Source organism: Elephas maximus, chromosome 17, assembly GCF_024166365.1.
Source record: "Elephas maximus indicus isolate mEleMax1 chromosome 17, mEleMax1 primary haplotype, whole genome shotgun sequence".
Lineage (NCBI taxonomy): Eukaryota > Metazoa > Chordata > Mammalia > Proboscidea > Elephantidae > Elephas > Elephas maximus.
Window position 1 is genome coordinate 83389008 of NC_064835.1, and position 25964 is coordinate 83414971.

The 25964-nt window shown below is 40.3% G+C and overlaps 1 protein-coding gene across 2 annotated transcripts in view; it reads right to left on the minus strand.

The window, feature by feature from the left end:
* The window catches only part of IL1RL1 (interleukin 1 receptor like 1), a 166452-nt gene that overhangs the window by 19958 nt on the left and 120530 nt on the right, over positions 1-25964 (minus strand). Inside the window, exons 1-2 of one of the 2 annotated variants that reach the window (XM_049856391.1) lie at positions 24425-24516; positions 1241-1310 (exon numbers count right to left, since the gene is read on the minus strand). Coding sequence is in view for 1 of the 2 variants with exons in the window: in XM_049856390.1 (XP_049712347.1) it covers positions 1241-1310 (70 nt within the window). In the remaining variant the exon portion in view is untranslated. Of the gene's footprint in view, positions 1-1240; positions 1311-24424; positions 24517-25964 lie in introns of those variants that run through there. The other variant, XM_049856390.1, reaches the window with a different exon arrangement.

The following is a 25964-nucleotide window of genomic DNA, read 5'->3' on the forward strand; positions in this document are numbered from 1 at the left end:
AGCATCTTTCCTCAGCACTGGGGCTGGGACTACTCCTCAGCAGGCCACCCAATCTGTGTGTGGGTTTAGCCAGCCTTCGGACTTCAGTGATGTGGTCAGAGAGGAAGAGATACAAAGTTCTTGCCCTGTTGGAAGACTCCCCCAGGAGATAAATTCAGGGAATTATATCTGCTAATTGCTAATATCAACCTAGTTGTCAAAGTTCTTGTTATCAAGATCTTATTATCTTCTTAACTACTCAATAAAAATAAAAGTTCATATTCTTAGTTTAACCCATGAAGCCTTCCATATTTTTTAGGAGCTCTGGTGGCCCAGTGGTTAAAGCACTCGGCTGCTAGCCAAAAGATGGGTAGTTCAAACCCACCAGCCGTTCTGCAGGACAAAGATGTGGCAGTCTGCTTCCATAAAGATGTACAGCTTTGGAAACCCTATGGGGCACTTCTGCCCTGCCCTATGGGGTCACTATGAGTCAGAATCACTTGACAGCAGTGGGTTTGGTCTTTGCTTTGGTATTATTGGTTTCATCATTGAAGGCACAGTCAGGCGACAGAGCACTTGGAACAGTGCCTGGGGTATGCTCAAGCACTAGATAAAAACAAAAAGAAAAAAGTGCTCTTGAGTTGAATACAACTCAAAGCAACCCGATGTGTGTTAGAGTAGGACTATGCTCTGTAAGGTTTTCAGTGGTGGATTTTTCAGAAATAGATCACCAAGCCTTTCTTCCCAGGTACCTTTTGGTCAGCAAACAAGCATGTTAACTGTTTGCACCACACAGGGACTCTGACCACCAGATAAAAATTTGTTAAATAAATAATACAAAGTTGAAATTGTTTTATATTCTCTATCCTAAAACACCTTAAGTTTTTTTTTGTTATTAGATTGGGGCATTTATTCTTTAAACTGGGCCAGCTTTTACATTAGTTTATTAGTTCCAAAAAGAAGATTTTACTCAGAATTTTAACATAATTATTACAAAATTTTGCTGATACATTTAACAAATGACTATGAGGATGGCAATGTTTCATTCTGTGGTACACAGGGTCGCTATGAGTTGGAACCAACTTGATGGCACCTAACATAACTATTGCTATAAAATAACTCATTAAGTCATTCAAAAAAGAAGTTCTTTTCATTCAAACTACAATATCATGTGGTACTTATCATCAACATCATTAAAGTTTTATTTTTTTTAAATAAAAACCCAAGGATCAGACTGGTTAAATAATTTGACCAAGCTCACCAGTTGCGGCCAGGGCTGAAACCAGACTTGTTGAACCCCAAAACCACAGCTTTCTTTTTTCTAACGTCAGCTAAAAAAGAGAAAAAATTGTATTGGTAAAGCTAGCTTTCCTTCTTATAATTGTGACTGAATTATCAAACAACATAAACCAAAAAAAAAAAAAAAAACTCGTCAAATTCCAACTCATAGTGACCCTATAGGACCAAGTGGAACCCTGGTGGCACAGTGGTTAAGAGCTACAGTGAGCTACAGCTGCTAACCAAAAAGGTCAGTGATTCGAATTCACCACCTGCTCCTTGGAAGCCCTATGGGGCAGTTCTATCCTGTCCTGTGGTGTCTTTATAGGGTCACTACGAGTTGGAATGGACTTGCCTGCAATGGGCTTTAGGACAGAGTAGAAGCAGCCCCATAGAGTTTCCAAGGCTGTAATCTTTACAGAAACAGACTGCCACATCTTTCTGGTGGGTTTGAACCACTGACCTTTTGGTTAGCAGCTGGGTGCTTTAACCATTGCACCACCAGGGTTCTAAACAACACGGTCTAATTTCCTTAAAATCTCTAGGTATCTTCTCATTTCCTTTATGTTTACTTTGGGTTTCTAACTAATCCAACACTATCCAACATATAAAGTACCGACATAGAAGTGTGGCACTTTATAGCAACATCTGTTGCCATCGAGTAGATTCTGACTCATAGCGACCCCTATAGGATAGGGTAAAACTGTCCCATAGAGTTTCCAAGGAGCAGCTGGTGGATTCGAACTGCTGACCTCTTGGTTAGCAGCCAAGCTCTTAACCTCTGTGCCACCAGGGCTCAAAATATAGCAACATTAAAAAAAGAAGAAAAAACCCAAACCCGTTGCCTTGGAGTCAATTCCGACTCATAGCATGACCTTAAAGAACAGAGGAGAACTGCTCCATAGGGTTTCCAAGGAGTGCCTGGTGGATTTGAACTGCCAACTTTTTGGTTAGCAACTGTAGCTTATAACCACTATGCAACCCAGATTTCCGAACATAGCAGAGCAAAATGCTAAAAGCAAGAGCTTCTCATAAAGAAAGAAAATGTTACCTTTAACGGAATGTTGAGCAACATGGATTTCTCCCAAGTCAGTCAGAAATCTTCCAGTGTCTGCTTGTGACCTTCTCACAGATAAATCAGGAAGTGCCAAACTGAGAGTTCAAAATGGTATTCCAGAGAAGGAGCATAAGCACACTTGTTTTATACACAGTTTTGCAGAATTTTGTACAGAGTTGGAATAGAATTTGGGGGAACATTTGATTGGCTGACACTCAACGTGCTCTTCTAAGACTCATTTATCAAGCATTTCCATAGGGTGGGGTATTCGACCTTAGCCACATATCCTGCTTTCCAGAGCTGGTTCCTTCTGTTACCTGCAGTATTCTGCATGGGCCACCTCAGAATGTTGCAGAACAAGTTATCGTTGTCTACAGTGTGATCATGGGTCACCACTTTAAATAGGGGCCTGGGGCGAAACGGAGTCTGACTCAGACCCGTGTCAGCCATTTTAGTTACCTCAGTCGCCTGAGTTTTAGAGTGCCCTTTCACGGGGTTAAAAACATAAGTACACAAAACGCTTATAAAAGAATGTTCATAAATGTTGTATTCATAATATCAGCAACTGTAAATAACCTAAATATCCATTAACAGAAGATTGGATAAAGAAAAACAACCCACCAGTGAAAGGGTAGGAACTACAGACACAGCTACAAAGATCAATCTCAAAAATATCTTGCCCTGTAAGTTTGTGTTTTAAAATAAAAAATAATAAAATATAACCTGCAAAATTTTCATACTAAACAAAAGTAACCAAACAAAGAGTACATACTACATGATTACACATATATGAAGTCCGATGACGAACAAATTATACTGCTGGAAATCAAAATATAGGTGTTTGGGATTACAAATTTTTGAATGAAAAGGGGCAGGATGTTTGGAATGATGGTTACATGGGTTTATACAATCGTCAAAGCTCACTGAACTGAACATCTAAGACATGTACTTTGCCCTTAATTGTGTGTGAATCTTTTCTCAATAAAAAAGAAAAGAAAAGAAAGTCATATTCTTTCATACAAGTAATAGAAAGAGCACCATACTGAAGTCAGGAGACCCAGCAATTCATCGCTGTGATCTGCCATACCACAGGAAGCCTTTGCCAATGCTTTATATAATCAAGCTGCTCGTGATAAATTATCTGTACAGGAACTTGTGAAATTTTTTTTTTTTTTGGAAAATTCTTCCAAGAACAAGTTGTCTGATGAATAATTCTATGATCTGTCCTTTTCCCCTTAAAATGTTTAGATAAATTTCCCCTTTGAATTTATTTCAATTCTTCCTCAAGACTGATGAAACCAGCTGGGCCTGCTTCTGAGAGCAGAGATAACACTCAAATTTAAGAAGCTTATGCTCCTTCTTTGGAGCACCATTTTGAACTTCAGTAGCAGTACATAGGCACTGACCGGTCAGGACACCAGCCACAGAAAGGTAGCCAACATCTAACCCTCTAGTTTCTGGATTGTGAGGAGGTCCGGGGTTGGGGGGGTAGGGGGCAGTGGTGGGTATTTGAAGGGCAGAGGCAGCAGCTATTGACTCAGTAAGGCTGAATTTCAATGTTTTAAGGAGTAAGAAGTCCCTGGGTAGTGCAGCTAGCACAGGCCTGGCAATCAGCTTCTGAAAGATCACACCCTTAAAAATCCTATAAGGCATTTCTACTCTGTACACATGGGGTCACCATGAGTCCGAATTGACAGCAACTAACAACAACAACAATATAGTCAGAACACCAACTCTGCCTCTACTGGACTTGTGAGGGGCATCCAGTGAGGGCCCACTATGTGCCAGTCTCTGTTTCAGGTACTTGGGATACAGCAGTGAATGAAACAAAAAAAGGAGACTCAAAGGCTTGCCCTTATAAGCAGCATAAATAAGTAGAAAATATTTATAAACGATTTTAGATGATGATATGGCTAGGGATAGACCCTGGTGGCACAGTGGGTAAGAGCTTGGCTAACAACCAAATGGTCAGCAGTTCGAATCCACCGGCCGCTCCTTGGAAACACTATGTAGCAGTTCTGCTCTGTCCTATGGGGTTGCTATGAGTCAGAATAGACTCAGTGGCAATGGTTTGTTGTTGTTGTTGTTTATGGCTAAGGAGGAAGATAAAGCATGAAAGGGAAATAAGTTGAGTTGAAGGAGTGTAATTTCAAGTAGGGTGACTACAAGACCAACTAGAAAGATGACCTTTGATAAACAGTGGAAGCATAGGGCAGAAGGAAGAGGCAGTGTAAAGGCCTTGATGCAGAAGTATGCCTGGTGCATTTGAGGCACAGTGAGGGGAAATGTGGCCCTAGTGGGGTAAGAGGAGGTCAGAGAATTCAGAGTCCAGATCATGTACCACGCATGAATTATCTTGAGCATTTTGCTTTTATTCAGCAAGATGAGACACCACTAAAGAATTTCAAGCCAAGGAATGACATGACCTGGTTTATGTTTTAACGAAACACTCTGGAGAGGCTGAACAAATATGACGGAATAGACAGACGCTTCTGGTGAGCCCTCTTTACAGCAAAGACCAAAAAAAAAAAAACAAGTGAAATGAGTATATTTGTGACAAGCTGGGAGCCCTGAGCTTCAAAGGCAAGCTTAGAAAACAAACTGCGGGGTGGGGGAAGAAGAGAACGTTCAGAAGTGGAGAGGAGTTACTGGACCTGAATCGCAGGGAGCCCTCAGGCACCATTCCTGGAGTGATGGCTGCAGCAGTGGGCTGCTTCTAGCGTTCAGCTGCAGTTTCCTCAAGGAGAAGCAGCCAGCCACACAGCCTACTCACACCTCTGGAACCTGAGGAGAATGGCGCTGTCGGCAAAAGCTAAGCATTTGCGTATATTCTAACACGCCCTCCCACCCACAAACCTGCTTCAACGACTGAATCCCCTGGGCCTGAGGTAGGCTCTGTTGAGCACCTAGAGCCATCCTCCTGGCTTTGGGGAAGAAAAAAAATTGCATTTGGGGGAAAAGATAATTTGCTAAAAAAAAAAAAAAAAAATTTTTTTTTTTTACTAACTAGGGGAGCTCAGGACAGAAGCAGCTCCTGTCCAGGCATAAGCCATCCATGGACTTTGAGCAACTTTCCCTTCTGCATGGACCTGTGTGGGTCTATTTCAGGAGAATAGGCCCTTGTCAGCAGACTCCAACCGTTTCAGCTGTGCGGTGGAGAGGTGGGTGTTTGACGTTTGACATTGCCTATAAACAAGCTCCTCTTCTACCCACATCAGGGACCTAAGGACTGGTAGTTCTACTCAGGTCACCCAGCCACCCATGACAGGGGTCCAGAGATAACTGGTACCTCCCAGTCCTTACAACCAAAAACGTTGGGTGCCCATGGTCCATCTGCAGAACCCACCCACCTGCATGCTATAGGGAACAGGGACATGCTTTCCTCAGAGACACTCGGGGGTCGGTTCTCAGCCCCCTGCCTTGTTCAGAGCATGACCCTCTGCTGCAATCAGATCCTGGTATATACGCCAATCACCCCTGCCCCTCTAAGACTGTAGGACAGAGCCTGTACCACACACTTGATGATCAGCTACCTGGAAACCTGAGCTGAATTCATACAAGAAAACTGAATGGACTCCTAGATTGATATACCTGATAACAGCTCTAGCCAGCTGGGGACAGGATGTCAGAGTTCCAAAGGTGAAACTAATCAAGCTAGCTCACTCAAGCAACCCACAGGGGTACACCAAAACAAAACAAAGCCAGAAGCTATGACACAGTAAGGAAGCATAAACTAATAGAATAACTTATTGATAGCTCAGAGACAATAGTCAATATAAAGTCACATAAAGAAAGAGACCACAATCACCTCAACAGGCTCTCAGAACAAAGAATCCAGGGATCTTCTAGATGAAAGGGCATTCCTGGAATTATCAGATGCAGAATACAAAAGTTTAATATACAGAATCCTTCAAGACATCTGGAAGGAAATGAGACAATATGCAGAACAAGCCAAAGAACACACAGATAAAGCAAATGAAGAAATTAGAAAGATTATTCAGGAACATAATGAAAAGTTTAATAAGCTGGAAAAATCCATAGACAGGCAGCAATCAGAAATTCAGAAGATTAATGATAAAATTACAGAAGTAGACAACTCAATAGAAAGAGGAGCAGAACTGAGCAAGTAGAAGCTAGAATTTCTGAACTCAAAGATAAATCACTTGGCACTAATATATTTGAAGAAAAATCAGATAAAAGAATTTTAAAAAATGAAGAAACCTTAAGAATCATGTGGGACTCTATCAAGACAAATAACCTACGAGTGATTGGAGTACCAGAACAGGGAGGGATAACAGAAAATACAGAGAGAATTGTTGAAAATTTGTTGGCAGAAAACTTCCCTGATATCATGGAAGATGAGAAGGTATCTATCCACGATGTTCATTGAACTCCACGTAAAGTAGATGTTAAAAGAGAGTCACCAAGACATATTATAATCAAACTTGCCAAAACCAAAGATAAAAGCAGAATTTTAAGAGCAGTGAGGGATACACAAAAACTCACCTACAAAGGAGAGCCAATAAGAATACGCTTGGACTACTCGGCAGAAACCATGCAGGCAAGAAGGCAATGGGGTGACGTATTTAAAAAATTGAAGGAAAAAAATTGCCTGCAAAAAATCATATATCCAGCAAAACTGTCTCTTAAATATGAAGGTGAAATTAAGACATTTCCAGATAAACATGAGTTGAGGGAATTCGTAAAAACCAAACCAAAACTACAAGAAACACTAAAGGGAGTTCTTTGGTTAGAAAATCAATAATATCAGGTAATGACCCAAGACGAGAACACTGGGCAGAGCAACCAGAAGTCAACCCAGACAGGGAAATCCAAGAAAACAAAGCAAGATTAAAAAAAAAAGCAAAGCCCAACACAGGGTAACAGCGATGTTATTATATAAAAGAAGACGACATTAAAATAGTAAAGAAGGACTAAGAAATGTAATCCCACACCTTCCATATGGAAAGGAAGATATGGAGATACAAAGAAATAAAAGTTAGTTTTAAATTTAGAAAAATAGGGGTAAATAATAAGGTAACCACAAAGGAAACAAACTATCCTACTCATCAAAATAAAATACAAGGGAAAAATAAAGACTCAGCAGAAACAAAATCAACAACAACAAACATGAGGAAAGGACTATATATAAGGAAAATCTACTCAGCACATAAAATTAAGTGGGAAAAAGAAACTGTCAACAACACAAAAAATAAGACATCAAAATGATGGCACTAAATTCATACCTATCCATAATTACCCTGAACGTAAATGGACTAAATGCACCAATAAAGAGACAGAGAGTGGCAGAATGGATTAAAAAACAAGATCCGTCTATATGCTGCCTAGAAGAGAAACACCTTAGACTTAGAGACACAAACAAACTAAAACTCAAAGGCTGGAAACAAATATATCAAGCAAACAACAATCAAAAAAGAGCAGGAGTGGCAACATTAATTTCTGATAAAATAGACTTTAAAGTTAAATCCGTCAGAAACGATAAAGAAGGACACTATATAATGATTAAAGGGACAATACAGCAAGAAGATATAACCATATTAAATATTTATGCACCCAATGACAGGCCTGCAAGACACATAAAACAAACTCTATTAGCATTGAGAAGTGAGATAGACAGGTTCACAATAATAGTAGGAGACTTCGATACACTACTTTTGGTGAAGGACAGGACATCCAGAAAGAAGTTCAATAAAGACACGGAAGATCTAAATGCCACAATCAACCAAATTGACCTCATAGACATACACAGAACACTCCACCCAACAGCAACCAAGTACACTTTCTTTTCTAGTGCACATGGAACATTCTCTAGAATAGACCACATATTAGGTCATAAAGCAAGCCTTGGCAGAATCCAAAACATTGAAATGTTACAAAGCATCTTCTCTGACCATAAGGCCATAAAAGTGGAAATCAATAACAGGAAAAGCATGGAAAAGAAATCAAACACTTGGAAATTGAACAATACCCTGCTCAAAAAAGACTGGATTATAGAAGACATTAAGGATGAAATAAAGAAATTCATAAAATCCAATGAGAATGAAAACACTTCCTATCAGAACCTTTGGGACACAGCAAAAGCTGTGCTCGGAGGCCAATTTATATCAATAAATGCACACATACAAATAGAAGAAAGGGCCAAAATCAAAGAATTATCCCTACAACTTGAACAAATAGAAAGAGAGCAACAAAAGAAACCCACAGGCACCAGAAGAAAACAAAATATAAAAAATGAGAGCTGAACTAACTGAAATAGAAAACAGGAAAAAAATTGAAAGAATTAACAAGACCAAAAGTTGGTTTTTTGAAAAAAATCAACAAAATTGATAAACCACTGGCCAAAGTGACAAAAGAAAATCAGGAAAGGAAGCAAATAACCCAAATAAGAAATGAGATGGGCAATATTACAACAGACCCAACTGAAATTAAAAGAATCATATCAGATTACTATGAAAAATTGTACTCTAACAAATTTGAAAACCTAGAAAAAAAAAGAAATGGAAGAATTCCTAGAAACACACTACCTACCTAAACTAAAGCAAACAGAGGTTGTTGTTGTTGTTGTTAGGTGCCATCGAGTCGGTTCCGACTCATAGCAACCCTATGCACAACAGAATGAAACACTGCCCGGTCCTGTGCCATCCTTACAATCATTGTTATGCTTGAGCTCATTGTTGCAGCCACTGCGTCAATCCACCTCATTGAGGGTCTTCCTCTTTTCCGCTGACCCTGTACTCTGCCAAGCATGCTGTCCTTCTCCAGGGACCCATCCCTCCTGACAACATGTCCAAAGTATGTAAGACACAGTCTTGCCATCCTTGCCTCTAAGGAGCATTCTGGCCACACTTCTTCCAAGACACATTTGTTTGTTCTTTTGGTAGTCCATGGTATATTCAATATTCTTCACCAGCACCACAATTCAAAGGTGTCAACACTTCTTCGGTCTTCCTTATTCATTGTCCAGCTTTCACATACATATGGTGTGATTGAAAATACCATGGCTTGGGTCAGGCACACCTTAGTCTTCAGGGTGACATCTTTGCTCTTCAACACTTTGAAGAGGTCCTTTCCAGCAGATTTACCCAGTGCAATGCATCTTTTGATTTCTTGACTGCTGCTTCCATAGGTGTTGATTGTGGATCCAAGTAAAACGAAATCCCTGACAACTTCAATCTTTTCTCCGTTTATCATGATGTTGTTCATTGGTCCCGTTGTGAGGAATTTTGTTTTCTTTATGTTGAGGTGTAATCCATACTGAAGGCTGTGGTCTTTGATCTTCATTAGTAAGTGCTTCAAGTCCTCTTCACTTTCAGCAAGCAAGGTTGTATCATCTGCATAAAGCAGGTTGTTAATGAGTCTTCCTCCAGTCCTGATGCCCGGTTCTTCTTCATATAGTCCAGCTTCTCGAGTTATTTGTTCAGCATACAGATTAAATAGGTATGGTGAAAGAACATAACCCTGACGCATACCTTTCCAGACTTTAAACCAATCAGTATCCCCTTGTTCTGTCCGAACAACTGCCTCTTGATCTATGTAAAGGTTCCTCATGAGCACAGTTAAGAGGTAGAACAACTAAATAGACCCAACACAAAAGAAGAGATTGAAAAGGTAATCAAAAAACTCCCAACAAAAAAAAGCTCTGGTCCGGATGGCTTCACTACAGAGTTCTACCAAACTTTCAGAGAAGAGTTAACACCACTACCACTAAAGGTATTTCAGAGCGTAGAAAACGACGGAATATTACCAAACTTTTTTTTTTTTTCATTCTGTGAAGCCACCGTATCCCTGATACCAAAGCCAGGTAAACATACCACAAGAAAAGAAAATTATAGACCTATATCCCTCATGAACATAGATGCAAAAATCCTCAACAAAATTCTAGCCAATAGAATTCAATAACATATCAAAAAAATAATTCACCATGACCAAGTGAGATTCATACCAGGTAGGCAGGGATGGTTCAACATTAGAAAAACAATTAATGTAATCCACCACGTAAAGAAAACAGAAGACAAGAATCACATGATTTTATCTATTGATGCAGAAAAGGCATTTGACAAAGTTCAACACCCATTCATGATAAAAACTCTCAGCAAAACAGGAATAGAAGGAAAATTCCTCAACATAATAAAGGGCATTTATACAAAGCCAACAGTCAACATCACTCTAAATGGAGAGAGCCTGAAAGCATTCCCACTGAGATCAGGAACCAGGCAAGGATGCCCTTTATCACCACTCTTATTCAACATTGTGTTGGAGGTCCTAGCCAGAGAAATTAGGCTAGATAAAGAAATAAAGGGCATCCAGATTGGCAAGGAAGAAGCCAAAGTATCTCTATTTGCAAATGACATGATCTTATACACAGAAAACCCTAAGGAATCCTCCAGAAAACTACTGAAACTAATAAAAGAGTTTAGCAGAGTATCAGGATACAAGATAAACATACAAAAATCAGTTGGATTCCTCTACACCAACAAAAAAAACATCGAAGAGGAAATCACCAAATCAATGCCATTTACAGTAGCCCCCAAGAAGATGAAATACTTAGGAATAAATCTTAGCAGAGACGTAAAAGACTTATAGAAAGAAAACTACAGTACATTTCTGCAAGAAACCAAAAGAGGCTTACATACCTTGCTCATGGATAGGAAGACTTAACATTATAAAAATGTCTATTCTACCAAAAGCGATCTATACATTTAATGCAATTCTAATCCAAATCTCAATGACATTCTTTAATGAGATGGAAAACAACTTCATATGGAAGGGAAAGAGGCTCTGGCTAAATAAGGCATTACTGAAAAAGAAGAACAAAGTGGGAGGTGTTACTTTACCTGATTTTAGAACCTATTATACCGCCACAGTAGTCAAAGCAGCCTGGGACTGGTACAACAACAGATGCATAGACCAATGGAACAGAATTGAGAATCCAGACATCAATCCATCCACATATGAGCAGTTGATATTTGACAAAGGTCCCAAAACAGTAAAATGGGGAAAAGACAGTCTTTTTAACAAATGGTGCTGGCAGAACTGGATATCCATCTGCAAAAAAATGAAACAAAACCCATACCTCACTCCATGCACAAAAACTAACTCAAAATGGATCAAAGACCTAAATATCAAATCTAAAATGATAAAGATCATGGAAGAAAAAATAGGGACAATGTTAGGAGCCCTAATACATGGCATAAACAGTATACAAAACATTATTAAGAATGCAGAAGAAAAACTAGATAATTGGGAGCTCCTAAAAATCAAACACCTATGCTCATCCAAAGACTTCACCAAAAGAATAAAAAGACTACCTACAGACTGGGAAAAAGTTTTTAGTTATGACATTTCTGATCAGCGCCTGATCTCTAAAATTTGCGTGATACTGCAAAAACTCAACTGCAAAAAGACAAATAACCCAATTAAAAAATGGGCAAAAGATATGAATAGACACTTCACTAAAGAAGACATTCGGGTAGCTAACAGTTATAAAACGGAAATGTTCACGATCATTAGCCATTAAAGAAATGCAGATTAAAACTACAATGAGATTTCATCTCACTCCAACAAGGCTGGCATTAATCCAAAAAACACAAAATAATAAATGTTGGAGAGGCTATGGAGAGATTAGAACACTTACACACTGCTGGTGGGAATGTCAAATGGTACAACCACTTTGGAAATCGATTTGGCACTTCCTTAATAAGCTAGAAATAGAACTACCATACTATCCAGCAATCCCACTCCTCGGAATTTATCCTAGAGAAATAAGAACCTTTACACGAACAGATATATGCACACCCATGTTTACTGCAGCACTGCTTACAATAGCAAAAACATGGAAGCAACCAAGGTGCCCATCAATGGATGAATGAATAAATAAATTATGGTATATTCACACAATGGAATACTATGCATAGATAAAGAACAGTGAGGAATCTGTGAAACATTTCGTAACATGGAGGAACCTGGAAGACATTATGCTGAGTGAGATTAGTCAGTTGCAAAAGGACAAATATTGTATAAGACCACTATTATAAGAACTTGAGAAATAGTTTAAACTGAGAAGAAAACATGCTTTTGTGGTTGCAAGAGGAGGGCAAGAGAGAGGGTGAGAGAGGGGTATTCACTAATTAGATGGTAGATAAGTACCACTTTATGTAAAGGGAAAGACAACACACAATACAGGGGAGGTCAGTACAACTGGACTAAACCAAAAGCAAAGAAGCTTCCTCAATAAACTGAATGCTTCAAAGGCCAGTGTAGCAGGGGCAGGGGTTTGGGGACTATGATTTCAGGGGACATCTAAGTCAATTGGCATAATAAAATCTATTAAGAAAACATTCTGCATCCCACTTTGAAGAGTGGCGTCTGAGGTCTTAAATGCTAGCAAGCAGCCATCTAAGATTCATCAATTGGCCTCGACCCACCTGGATCAAAGGAGAGTGAAGAACACCAAGGACACAAGGTGATTATGAACCCTAGAGACAGAAAGGACCACATGAACCAGCGACTACATCATCCTGAGACCAGAAGAACTAGATGGTACCTAGTTACAACTGATGACTGCCCTGACAGGGAACACAACAGAGAACCCCTGAAGGAGCAGGAGAACAGTGGGAAGCAGACCCCAGATTCTCATAAAAAGACCATACTTAATGGTCTGACTGAGACTGGAAGGACCCCAGTGGTCATGTCCCCTAGACCTTCTGTTGGCCCAGGACAGGAAACATTCCAGAAGCCAACTCTTCAGACATGGATTGGACTGGACAATGGGTTGGAGAAGGATGCTGGTGAGGAGTGAGTTTCTTGGATCAGGTGGACACTTGAGACTATGTTGGCATCTCCTGCCTGGAGGGTAGATGAGAGGGTGGAGGGGGTTAGAAGCTGGCGAAATGGTCAGGAAAAGAGAGAGTGGAGGGAGAGAGCGGGCAGTCTCAGTAGGGGGAGAGTAATTGGGAGTAGGTAGCAAGGTGTATATAAGTTTTTATGTGAAAGACTGACTTGATTTGTAAACTTTCACTTAAAGCACAATAAAAATTAAAAAAAAAAAAAAACTCTGATTTTTGGAAAATATCCTCAAGGAGGCTAGGGCTGAAAGAAGGAAACATGTTAGGGAACTGTGATTGTCCGGGAGGGAGATGGATGGTGGCTTGGAGCAGCGTATGAAAGTGTGGGTGGTGAGGCGAGGTTGGATTTTTTGCATATATTTTAAGGGTAAAGCTGATAGTATTTCTGGAGGAATAGGATATGGGGTATGAGAGAAAGAGAATGGTCAAAGATGATACCAGGGTTTCTGGACTGAGCAGCTGAAGGAATGGGGTTGCCATTTACTGAGACAAGCTGGACCAGATTTTAGGATAAGAGTCTATCGGTTCTAGATAGAGTAAGCTTGACATGTCTATTAGACATACAAGTGGAGATGTCAAGTCTTCAGTGGGATATTTGCTTCTATAGTTCAGTTAACACATTTGGGCTATAGATATAAATCCGAATATGTCACTGTGTAGATGAAATTAAACTCATGAGATTAGATGCAGAATTCAAAAGAAGAGTAGAAGTAGATAGGCCATAAAAAGCTAAAAAACCAAACCCGTTGCCGTTGAGTTGGTTCCGACTCATAGAGACCCTATAGGACAAAGTAGAACTGCCCCACGGAGTTTTCAAGGAGTGCCTGGTGGATTTGAACTGCCGACCTTTGGTTAGCAGCCATAGCTCTTAACCACTACGTCACCAGGGTTTCCAGATAGATCATGGGGTGTAGAAAATAGCAACTTCTAATTTTCGTTGTTAAACTTTCCTGGAGAAAGGTGTTTACCTTGCCCTGAGAGATAAATCTGGATTTCTCTACACCAGACACTGCATGAGTGTTTGAAATTTACCACAAAGCAATCCTGTGTTTACAAAGCAGGCCAGCTCTCAGTCTCCACCACTTTCTGATGACACTGGAATAAGCCAACACCAAAGGAGTACAATGAGGCTTCTTTGTGGAACATAAACTTTTTTTTTTTTTTTCTTCCAGGGGCAAGAGAAAATAATGTAGGACAAAACCTGACAAACTGATATTTCATCATTTACCTTTGTTTTGAAAAACTTCCTTCTTACAGTTAATAAAAAGAAGAAGACAAAAAAGGAAAGGAAACAAAGGAGAAAAAATGATAGATGCCAGATAAAAGGCATTGACTTTCTAAGAGCAGAAATTCTGCCTAACACCACACTGAGTCACCCACCGTAAGCACCCAGTGCACTAGCTTGGTCTTCCAGTCAGTTCTGTTATGGGAAGTAGTTATGTTCTATAGACTGAGTTAGCCATTGCTCCTAGGGTTAACATAGGGTTAAGTTCCATCAAGCCTCTGGTCACAACCTTTTCATCAACCAGTCAATACATAACCTTGTATTATGCTTGCTGGAGCCCTGGTGGCACAGTGATTAAGAGCTAGTCTGCTAACCAAGAGGTCAGCAGTTCGAATCCACCAGTTGCTTTTTGGAAACCCTATGGGACAGTTCCCGTTATGAGTGGGAATCGACTCGACAGCAACAGATTATTATGAATGTTATTGTTTAAAACCACCTTATTTGATAGAGTGAAACCTCTGAGATCTGAAACTCAACTGGACTGCCTTGTTTTTCCAGGTCTCAAAAATTTTCTGTTTTTGACAGAGAGCTGTCTTACCACTTTTCTATTGCACTCTATTAGTGGAAAATACTTGAGTTTTCCTTCTCTGATAGGTTTCTGCCTTACACAGATTCCAGCTTTCCCAGGTTTTACTGTATATATTTCTTAAAAAAAAAAAATTGTTTTTCTTACAGATAGTTTATTAAATGCAGTTCTTTATAATAAAATACTAGCCAAAAAGGGGTGAATGTTTACTGACCCTGGGCAATGAGACCATATGTTCTTTAAGCCCCACAACAATAATGTCCACTATGTTTTTTTTAATTGCTGTCAAAAATAGACACAGTAAAACATATACTAACTAAACAATTTCTACACATGCAGTTCAGTAACATTGATTACAATCTTCAAATTGTAGTTCGTCTCACTTTCCTGTTCTGAATTCTTTCTCACCCATTAACATAAACTCACTACGCTTTCAGGTTGTTATTGTCAATTTGATTTCATGTAGATAGATCTTTCAAAGAGCACTATGCTCAAGACAGACATTCTTTACTAACTAAGCCAAGTCGTAGTTTGGTTTTAAGAAGATATCAGGGGATATTTTATTTTAAGGTTTAAAGATTATCTCACAGCAATCGCTTCTAGGGGTTTAACCAGCCTCAATAGCTCCAAAAATTTTGATTCTATGAGAATTTGAAATTCTGTTTTATATTTTCCCCCTTTTGATCAGGATTTTTCTATAGATTATTTGATCAGAATGTTTGGTAATGTTAGCGACACCATCCAGTTCTTCTGGTCTCGTGGCAAGGAAGGCAGCTGTTCATGGAGGCAGTTAACCACACGTACCATTTCCTCCTCCTATTCCTGACTCTCCTTTCTCTGTTGCTCCAGGAGAATAGAGATCAATTGCTGTACCTCAGATGGCTGCTTGCAAGCTTTTAAGACCCTGGGTACTACACAATGAACTAAGAGGTAGAACAAAACTAAAAACCAAACCCACTACTGTTGAGTCGATTCCGACTCATAGCAACCCTATACAGAAGCACTAAAAATGATATTAGACGAATTAACAGGGATGTTCCTTGAAACCATGACCCTAAACTTCCAAACCAAGAAACTAAACCCCATGAGGTGTTTGGTTATCCATAAGCAACCTCAGCAGCTACTCTTCTTCTTCTTTTTTTTTTGGCTGTTGTTGTAAAAATATGTATCACACAAACTTTGGCAACTCAACTTTTGATGGGTATTCAATAGGTGGCATCAGTGACATCACATTGGCTGTGCAACCACACTAGCTTTAATCAATGTGAATTTTCCATCACCAGGCATCATCTCATGAATTCATAATTTTAGTTTTTTTTTAATCTTTCCATAGCTTCCATGGGCACTATAGGTATTGCTTTAGCTCTTTCTGGAGCAGCCTCATGTACAGATTGGCAAATTCCCTCTTCCTTTTTCTCGATGTACCATATTATTGATTCATTAACACTGAACTGGTCTCCAACACTACTATAACTCATGACTAAACAAAGCTCATCTAACACGCATATTTTCTCCGTAAGGCACATGACAGCCTTCTTGTGATTGGTAACTCTAGACAACACTTCAGCACTACTGTTGGGAGTCATTTGAAACAGCAAAATGACCAATGAAAAGCTCAAAAATTTTGAAAATGTGGCACAGTATGAGAGCTGTACAAGAAGGCACACCATCTCCTTGTTGTACTTTAGCTGGGAACATACACACCAGGCTACTCAAATTTTTCACTGCTCTGCACATCTCCACAAATGACTGTAAAAGTATTGACTTGAGGATTACAAATAAATTTTAAAGAGTAGAAGAACTCACAAATACAAAATCTGCAATAACAAGAATTGACTGTACTATTTAATTAATAAATTTTGCCAGTTATGAAGAACATAACCCATAAGTCCACACCTATATGCACCCTTTTATTCCTTTTATTCTCTCATCAACTGTATTTATAAATGTGAAGGTTAATGTTTGGTACTATCTCTTTCCTTCCATTTCATTGCATCTCCCTTTCCTCTTTTACTGATTTTTTTATGTGGCTATATTGCATAACAATGGTTCCCATTGATGATACTTGCATAAAAACCACAATCTATCAAATATTTGTTAATAGAGTTGTATCATAGCTGGCTGAAGCATCTGGGTACCTGTCTAAGTCATCCCCTTGTGGTACTTCTGTTACAGCAGCACTAGATAACTAAGAAATTTATTTTCACACAGCCTAGGAAGCTAGAAGCTCAAATTTAGGGGAAAGCTCTCTCTCTGTCCCCTCTGGGAGAAGGTCCTTATCATCAGTGTTCCCCTGGTCTAGAAGTTTCTTGGTGCAGGGACCCCAAGTCCAAAGGTCAAACTCCTCTCCTGGCTCTTATTGCTTGATGGTAATGAGGTCTCTCTCTGTGCTTGCTTCTCTCTCCTTTTATCTCTTGTAAGATAAAAGGTGATGCAGACCACATCCTAGGTAAACTCCCCTTACATCTGATCAGTGTTGTGACCTTAGTAAGGCGTCCCACCCCACTGTAATCCTCCTTAACATAACCTAATCTTGCCTTGGAAATCCTGGTGGTGCAGTGGTTAAGAGCTATGACTGTTAACCAATAGGTTGACAGTTCGAATCCACCAGGAGCTCCTTGGAAGCCATATGGGGCAGTTCTACTCAGTCCTATAAGGTCACTATGAGTCAAAATTGACTCAACGGCAATGGGTTTCCTTTTTTTTTTTTTTTAATCTTCCGTCATTAACCATAGGCAGAGATTAGAATTCACAAAAATAGGAGCCCTGGTGCCACAGTGGTTAAGAGTTACAGTGAGCTATGGCTGCTAACCAAAAGGTCAGCAGTTTGAATCCACTAGCCACTCCTTGGAAACCCTATGGGGCAGTTCTACTCTGTCTTATGGGGTCACTATGAGTCAAAATTGACTCAACAAAAATGGGTTTGGTTTGGCTTGATTTACATTACATCAGATCACAAAATGGAGGACAACTACACAGTACTGGGAATCATGGCCTAGCCAGGTTGACACATATTTTGGGGGGACACAATTCAATCCATGACAGTACCCGTCACTAGCAAATTGGGAAGAGAAATGTTTGTGATTATATAACATCTGTGTTTCCAGCAAGCATTCTATGGAACACTAATATTCTATGGAATATTAATAGGTCCTTTGGTTAAAAAAAAAATTGAGAAACATAAGGTCAAACAAAATACAATAAGTTCTATTCCCACAGGTCTCCTGAGATCTTTTAATATGCTAGGACTTTCAATCACCCAGAGCCCTGGTGACAAAGTGGTAGAGAACTTGGCTGCTAACCAAAAGGTTGGCAATTTGAATCTACCAGCCACTCCCTGGAAACCCTATGGGACAGCTCTACTCTGTCCTGTAGGGTTGGTATGAGTCGGCATAGACTTGACAGCAACAGGTTTGGTTTGGTTTTCCAGTCACCTGTGATGATTCTCTGGTGTTGTAGTGGTTAAGTGCTATGGATGCTAACCAAAAGGTCATCAGTTCAAATCTACCAGGTGCTCCTTGGAAACTCTATGGGACAGTTCTACTCTGTCCTATAGGCAATGGGTTTGTCTTTGGGTGAGAGATGATTCAACATTCCAAGCTTTCCAAACTCATTTACTTATTTTTACTCTTTCATCACGGAATCCTTTCCTTTTTGCCTCATTTTCATCGTTGGTTGGTTGTTTTGTAAATAACCTTATAGAATTTGAAACCATTTTGGGACCCATTGCAATATTTATTTGTTTCTTTAAATGCCAATTTCATCAATAATTAGTTAAGACTATAATGGCATTACGCTACTGTCAGCGTCACCAATTGCCTCCAGGTTGCTAAGTCCAATTGTGAATCCTCAGTCTCACCTTCACTTGAGCTACAAACAGTAGCTGTCACAAGTGAACATCTTCCCCTACCCTCTCCTTTCTTCACCCTAGCTTGTTGCTTCTTCTCATCTCCTCTTCCCAAACACTTCAAGGTTTAGTCCCTGAACTACTTTTGTTCACTGTCTATACCAGTTCCCCATGGAATCTTACCCAGTTTCTTGGTTTTCAACACCATCTGTATGCTGATAACTCAAAAAGCTAAACTTGCTCTCCAGACTGTTCCCCTGAACTTCAGACTCAGATATGTATCTGCATCTATTGTCTGCATTACAGACGTCTCAAAAACTAACCTGTCAAACAATTCCTGCAATTTCACCCAAACATGATCTTCCAACAGCCTTTCTCATTTCGGTTGATGGCAACCCCATCTTTCCAGCTGCAAAGATCAAAAACCTTGAAGGCATCCTTTATATACACCACTCTCTCTCCCATCCATCAGCAAGTCCTATCGAATCTGCTCTTCAAATATATTTAGAACTCAGTGTATGACCACTTCTCCTGGTCCTCACTGCTGGTCCTCCCTTGCTTGGATCATTTCTTTTCTCCCTTTTCCTTCCCTTGCCCCCTATAATCTATTTTCAAAACAGAAGCCAGTGTGATCCTTTTGAATCACTCCTCTTCTCAAACCTCACCTTTGTTCAGTTAAAGCCAAATTCCTTGTAATGGACCAAAAGACACTGCATGGTTGCAGACTTTCATCACTCTGATTCATGGTTCACTACTCGCCACAACCTCATTCCACTCATGCACACTTCTCTCTATCCCTTGAACAACCCAAAATTTCCTTCACCTTGGAGACTTCTTACCAGCTCTTGTCTCTACCTGGGACTCTCTTCCCTGAGGTATCATCCCCTCACCTCCTTCTTGCACCCCCAATCTCCCCTACTCTCTTCTATTTTTTCCCATGGCATTTATAACCTTCTAAACATACTGAATAATTGACTTATGAATAATGTATATTTTCTGGTTTTTTTTCTCCGATGTATCTGCAGTGTCAGATCTCAATAAATACTTTTTGAATGAATAAATAAATGAACAGCCTGGTATGGGGTAATCATGATAATTAATTTCCTCTCCATCTCTCCAAATATAAAGAAAAAGAAAAAAAAAAACACTGCCTCAAGTCAATTCTGACTCACAGCGACCTATACGACAGAGTAGAACTGCCCCGTAGGGTTTCTAACGTTGTAAATCTTTATGCAAGCAGATTGCCATATCTTTTTCCTGAGGAGTGGCTGGTGGGTTCGAACCACAAACTGCTGAACTTTTGGTTAGCAGCCAAATGTTTAACCACCATACCACCAAGGCTCCTTCTCCAAATATATATTTTATTAAATTGAATCCTTTTGTTTATGTGAATGTCAGATTTTAAGGATATTTTCACTGTAAAGACGGAAGTAGAACTAGAGATGGATGAATTGGCCCTGGATTTGATCCAGAGGCTGAAAGCACAAACCACCACTGGCCTACTGAGAGGAGGGGAGAATTAAAGTGTCAACATAAGCTGGAGAACAGAGAAAATGGAAAAAGAAAAAACCAAAAATGAAAGGAGCCATGTTTAAATTAAGCCTCTAATTTGCTCCAAAATATGGTCTTAATGAAAGCTAGTGGAGCCAAATCCATTCAAAAATCACTTGTTTGATCATCACAATTTTAGAGTATCTTAGTTTTACAATTTTTAATGTAGATCACAATTTGAAAAGTATTCACTTTGCACAGGGGTTAGTTGAATAGAGAGTTTAAAGAGTAATTTCTCTGGTATCTTTTAAGAGTTTTTTTTTTTTTTTTTTATATCAGTATTGATCTAACAGAAAGTTGTCAGGAGACAAAGAATCTCTAATTTCCAGGAACCAGTGCTCAAAGAAAAAAAAAAAGTCAGACATAAAGATAACATTTTTGAACCTCACAACCCTGCTGAGGAAGAGAAAACAGATAAAGGAGATTGGATTCCCAAGTGAACGCCCTGAGTTATTTCTATCATTATCCCTCCTGCCAAGCAGAGAGCCACAAGGAAACTTCCCCCTTCTGATCATGGGAGTCAAGGGGCTCTGTGATTTTCTCAAGAGTTTGAAGTTGCGGCTCATGTTGTGAATTGGAGATTCAGATACAAGTGTAGACTATGGAATTTTTTCAGCCAAGCTTCCAGCAGAAGGTAGTGATATTTTCTAATCAACTAAGGACCCATGAGTAGAGGATTTTTAGAATAGCCTGATTGCTCCTGAGCAGGTAGAGGGGAGAGTGGGGAAAGCTACCAAGAACCCCAAGTACATCTTCTTCATCCCATCCCATTTCCTCAGGGCATAAGTCTTCATACTTGGAGCCTAGGTTGAGGTAGGGTAGGGTCCAGAAGGCAGAGACTCCAGTGCTCAGTGACCCAGCCCTCAGTTCCTTCATTACAGCTTCTACTACAAGGCTCCTGAGAGCAGGACGTAGGGAAAGCCTTGACTCATAGCTGAGGAGAACCGGCTGCCGTCCAGTCAGTTTTGACTCATGCTGACCCCACGTGTGTCAGAGTAGAACTGTGCTCCACAGGGTTTTTAACTGCTGACTTTGCAGAAGTAGATCACTAGACCTTTCTTCTGAGGCATCTCTGGGTGGACTTGAACCTCCAAACTTTTTGTTAGCAGCTGAGCATGTTAACCATGAGCAGCACCCAAGAACTCCTTCATAAGTGAGAGCGAGCTCAAGAGGTACCCAACATACACACTTAAATCACATTCAAGGAAGTTGTCAAAAGGCATAAGAGGGTCTATGGTTGTGGAAACTCAAGATGCTCACCTACCTCAGGAATAAGTTACAGGCTGTTTTCTAAATCTCAGTTATATTTTAGTGGATACCATCCTTAGGTTATGTTTTTTCATCAGAGCACTGTCCCCTTCTGCCTGTGGGTTCGGTCACACCTGGCCCCAGAGCCAGTCCTTGCCATTAAAAAACGAAAAACCATTGCCGTCTTGTTGATTCCAACTCACAGCGACCATATAGGACAGAGTAGAATTGCCTCACAGGGTTTCCAAGGAGCAACTGGTGGATTCAAACTGCCAACCTTTTGGTTAGTAGCTGAACTCTTAACCCCTGCACCACCATGGTTGTCAGCGTATCTTCAGACTCAACCCAACCACCTATGAGCCCATAATCGGCAGTGCTGCAGTGAGCCCAAAGCCCTCACAAGTATTAGCATGCGGTCATTGAATGCACAGGTGTTTGCATCAGTGGGATCTGAGTTTCACACGTACTTCACAGAATTATCCTAAGAACTACAGGATTTGGTATATGAAAAGCACTTGGGACAGCATATGCCACGTAGCAGACTCTCAGTAAACAGTGGTTGCTTTTTTTAGCTTCTGCCATTTTATCACAAGTGAGCTAAGAGCTATCGTGCCCCAGCCAAGCTTGAGCCCACCCACCATTAACCCAGGTCCCCCTCACCACCCCATTTCTCCATTCTCCCCTATGTCTGAACCCAGCCTTCAACCCCTTCTCAGAATCCAGGCAACCTGCCTAGCCCTTTCCATCCCCCTTTCTGGGAACTGAACTCTTAGCTGCTAGTAGAGTTTTGTTCCAGACGAGAGAGACCTCTCCCTCCATTCTGACCTTGGGCCCTGCTACATGCATACACAAGCACACACTTACACACGTAAGCGCTCACAATTTTAGCATCACCACTGCGTGAAGACAACTGCATTGTGACCCAGCCAGTGGATATCAATGTCGGCCTGGATCAAAGTCACTCAAAACTTTTGAGCCTTCTCCTTTGCCATTGTCTGGATCTGTACTCTCAGAAAACTGGGAAGTGTAGAAGGGTGAACAGAGAAATACAGACCTTCATGAGCATAAGACAAATATATTGGAGGCATGGATTAAGGATTTTCATACTAAAAAAGCAGGTACCTAAAAACCAAAGACACCACAGATCTGCTTGAGCTATAGGGTGTTGTGCCTACCACAAAACCATCCAGTTAAGAAAATACCTTGGGGTCAAGCTGCTCTCTTAAACACCCTGTGGAGGAACAGAGAAGAGCATTCCGCAGCAGCCCGTCTGCAGCGGTGAAGTGGCTAGGGCTTAGGGGTGGCAGTGGCCGTGGCAGTGGCCGTGGCCGTGGCAGTGGCAGGCAAGGGAAGTCATTCCAGGACCCCTACCTGAGAAAGAAGAGAATGTAGTGGTTAAGAGCTAAGGCTCCTAACCAAAAGGTTGGCAGTTTGAATCCCCTAGGCACTCCTTGGAAACTCTATGGGACAGTTCTACTCTGTCCTATACGGTCACTATGAGTCGGAATCGACTGACAGCAACAGGTTTGGTGTTTTCAGTTTTAACATTATTAAGTGTTCACTATGAGCTAGGTGGAGCCCTTGCGGTGCAGTGATTAAGAGCTCGGCTGCTAACCAAAAGATCGGCTGCTCACCAAAAGATCGGCTGCTGACTAAAAGGAAGCCATCAGCCACTCCTCGGAAACCCTATGAGGGAGTTTTACTCTGTCCTATAGGGTCACTTTGAATTGAAATCAACTCATTGGCGACGGGGATTTTTTTGTTTTTGTTTTAAATAAGCTGGGTACTGTGCTAAGTACTTTATATCCATTTAATCTTTAGAAATCACCCTGTGAGCTTGGTATTAGTACTAATACGCTGGTTTTCTAGACAAAGAATACAAGAATCAAAAAAATTAAGTAAGTTATGTAGAGTCATGCAAGAAGTAAGTGTTATAAAAAAAAAAAAAAAAAACAGGTTTAAATGCAGGTCTGCAGAACTCCAGAACTCTCCTTCAAATTACCATACATGGAATGGCAGCAATGGGATAACAGTGTCCACATCAGGCTTTTTGTACAATAACACATGAATAGTTTGGCCTCAGAAGCTAGTAGGAGAACTTCTGTAGTTGGAGAAAAGCATGCTTCCTGTTTCTTTACCACTGGAGGAAATCATAAGAGAAAACAGACACTCAGTGGGGGCCATCTCAGCCGTGTTTGACTCTACACTTTCTGTTGGGCAGCCTTCAGAGAGAAAAAGAATGGAGCCCTCAACCATAAGTTCAAAGGAGGCACCAGTGACAAATGTGAACTTAAATCACTTATGGACTCCCTCCTCTCCAAGAAGGCCTGGCCCTCACCAGTCTCTGCTGCTCAAATCCATCACTGCCATTTTCCTACCTACACCTCCTTCTTAGCAAATGGCTTTGGCTCTGCTTCCTCACCCACGTACCCCTCCCTCACTCCTTTAGGCCTGCAACACCTTACTTCATAAGTCCTTTTCCCTTTTTCATCAACTGGTTAGATTCCAAGTCTGGGTTTTAGTGGATCTCAGAAAGAATGATTCTGGAATATAAGCACTACAGGTGACTACTGCAACCCTCCTTTCCCACCTTCAACCAGATAATTTCTAATACAACTACAATCTCCAACTTGGTTTTCCTATTGGTGAAATGAAGTTAATACCATTTTTCTCATGGGCAAAATATCGATAACAATTATTTTTAACTTTTTTTTTTAACCTAAATTTTATTTTTAAAATTCGGTTTCCTTTTAAAGTTATTTTTGAAAAACATCCTAAATGCACTTACCATCAGCGAGTTGTACTTGAGTTCTTTCTTCCTCAACTTCCAAGAGAATTGATTAACTGTCAAAGCTGATTTCTCTAGCAGCTCTGTGCTACATACAACAGCTACCGTTTCTTTAAAAGCTTCTCATTTTGCCTTGTCAGTGAAGACACAGGAATCTGGTTACTGATAAGCTGATACTGATGAATCGTACTGTTAACGAATGTTTTTGCAATTTTGACCACATACTCCTCTGTTTGAAAGGTGAAGGTGTATTTCCAATTTTAAGATTATCCCCATTTCATCTCAATTATGATATTTTTCCTCCCCTTTGGATGAGTATCTCAGCAAAACCTCACCGTCCAGGAGTGGGTCATTAACATCATTTCCCAAAATTCTGCCACCCTAAGAGCAACAGTGCAGGCTTCTGCAGCAAATTTTACTGTTGATTCCTCAGTGTCAGGATTTCGCAAACTCAAATATATATTGGATGCTTACTGTATACCAGGCTCTGTGCACAAGGACTTTTCACCTGTTATCTGCGAATTCCTGACGCTTACGGGAGATTCAGAGAGGTTAATTAACTTACCCAAAGTAACAGCGGTACGAGCTAAAGCCAGAGTCTAAAGCCTCCAAAACCAGACTTTTTCCAGGTGTTACCAAATGATCTGTCTCAGAGGGATGTGATAGAGACTTATAGACACATGTTGCAATTATCAGGATTCTAGATAAACCAACTCTTATCATCTATGTAATTGTTTTTAAAACATTGCCAACTTTGGAATAACCGAAGTCCCTCTTGATATTATAGAAATTGTATGGGTTTTAGAAACAGGCTGGTTGTCCTATTTACCAGCAATGTGACTTAAGGTGAATTACCCAGCCTCTCTAAGTCTTTCCTGCAAAGGGTACTATTGTGAATATTAAGTGAATCACATGTAAGGTGTCAGCCATAGTAATGACTACCGGCTGCCTTCTGCTCTTTCATGTACTCATCCTATTCTGCCCATCGCTATGCTAACAACAACAACAAAAAAGTGTCAAATATTATCTAAAAGGACGAAACTACTGATAAGATGTACCATATTAAAATGTCACATCTCTGTCAAATCAGTGACAAGATTTGGGATAGCACCTGACCTTCAATTTCTCTCCTTTTCTATTTGTATCAAGACTACCAATGGGGCCAAATCACCTCTTCTCCCCACTTAAAGGTCACCAAACCTAAAAGATTAAAATCTAAAGAAAGGAATGACAGTAGAATCTAACTGCATACTGCACTACCTTTGTGTAGAGCATGATTTTACACAGTGAGAGCATCTGTCATTTGTCCCCATTGCTAAAGAACCGTAGAAAATCCATTTGAGCAATAGACCAGTCAGTGCCTGTTGATATGCCCAACATTGTGCCAGGCACTGTGAGAAAGATGTAAGAGAAGTATGAGGCTCACTCCTGCCCTCAGAGGACTTAAGGATCTAAGAGAAAAAAATGGGGGGAGGGGGGTAAATGCAGCATTTTATGATTGTGAAAATTTGGAATTTAAGTTAGAAGAAATTTGCAACAA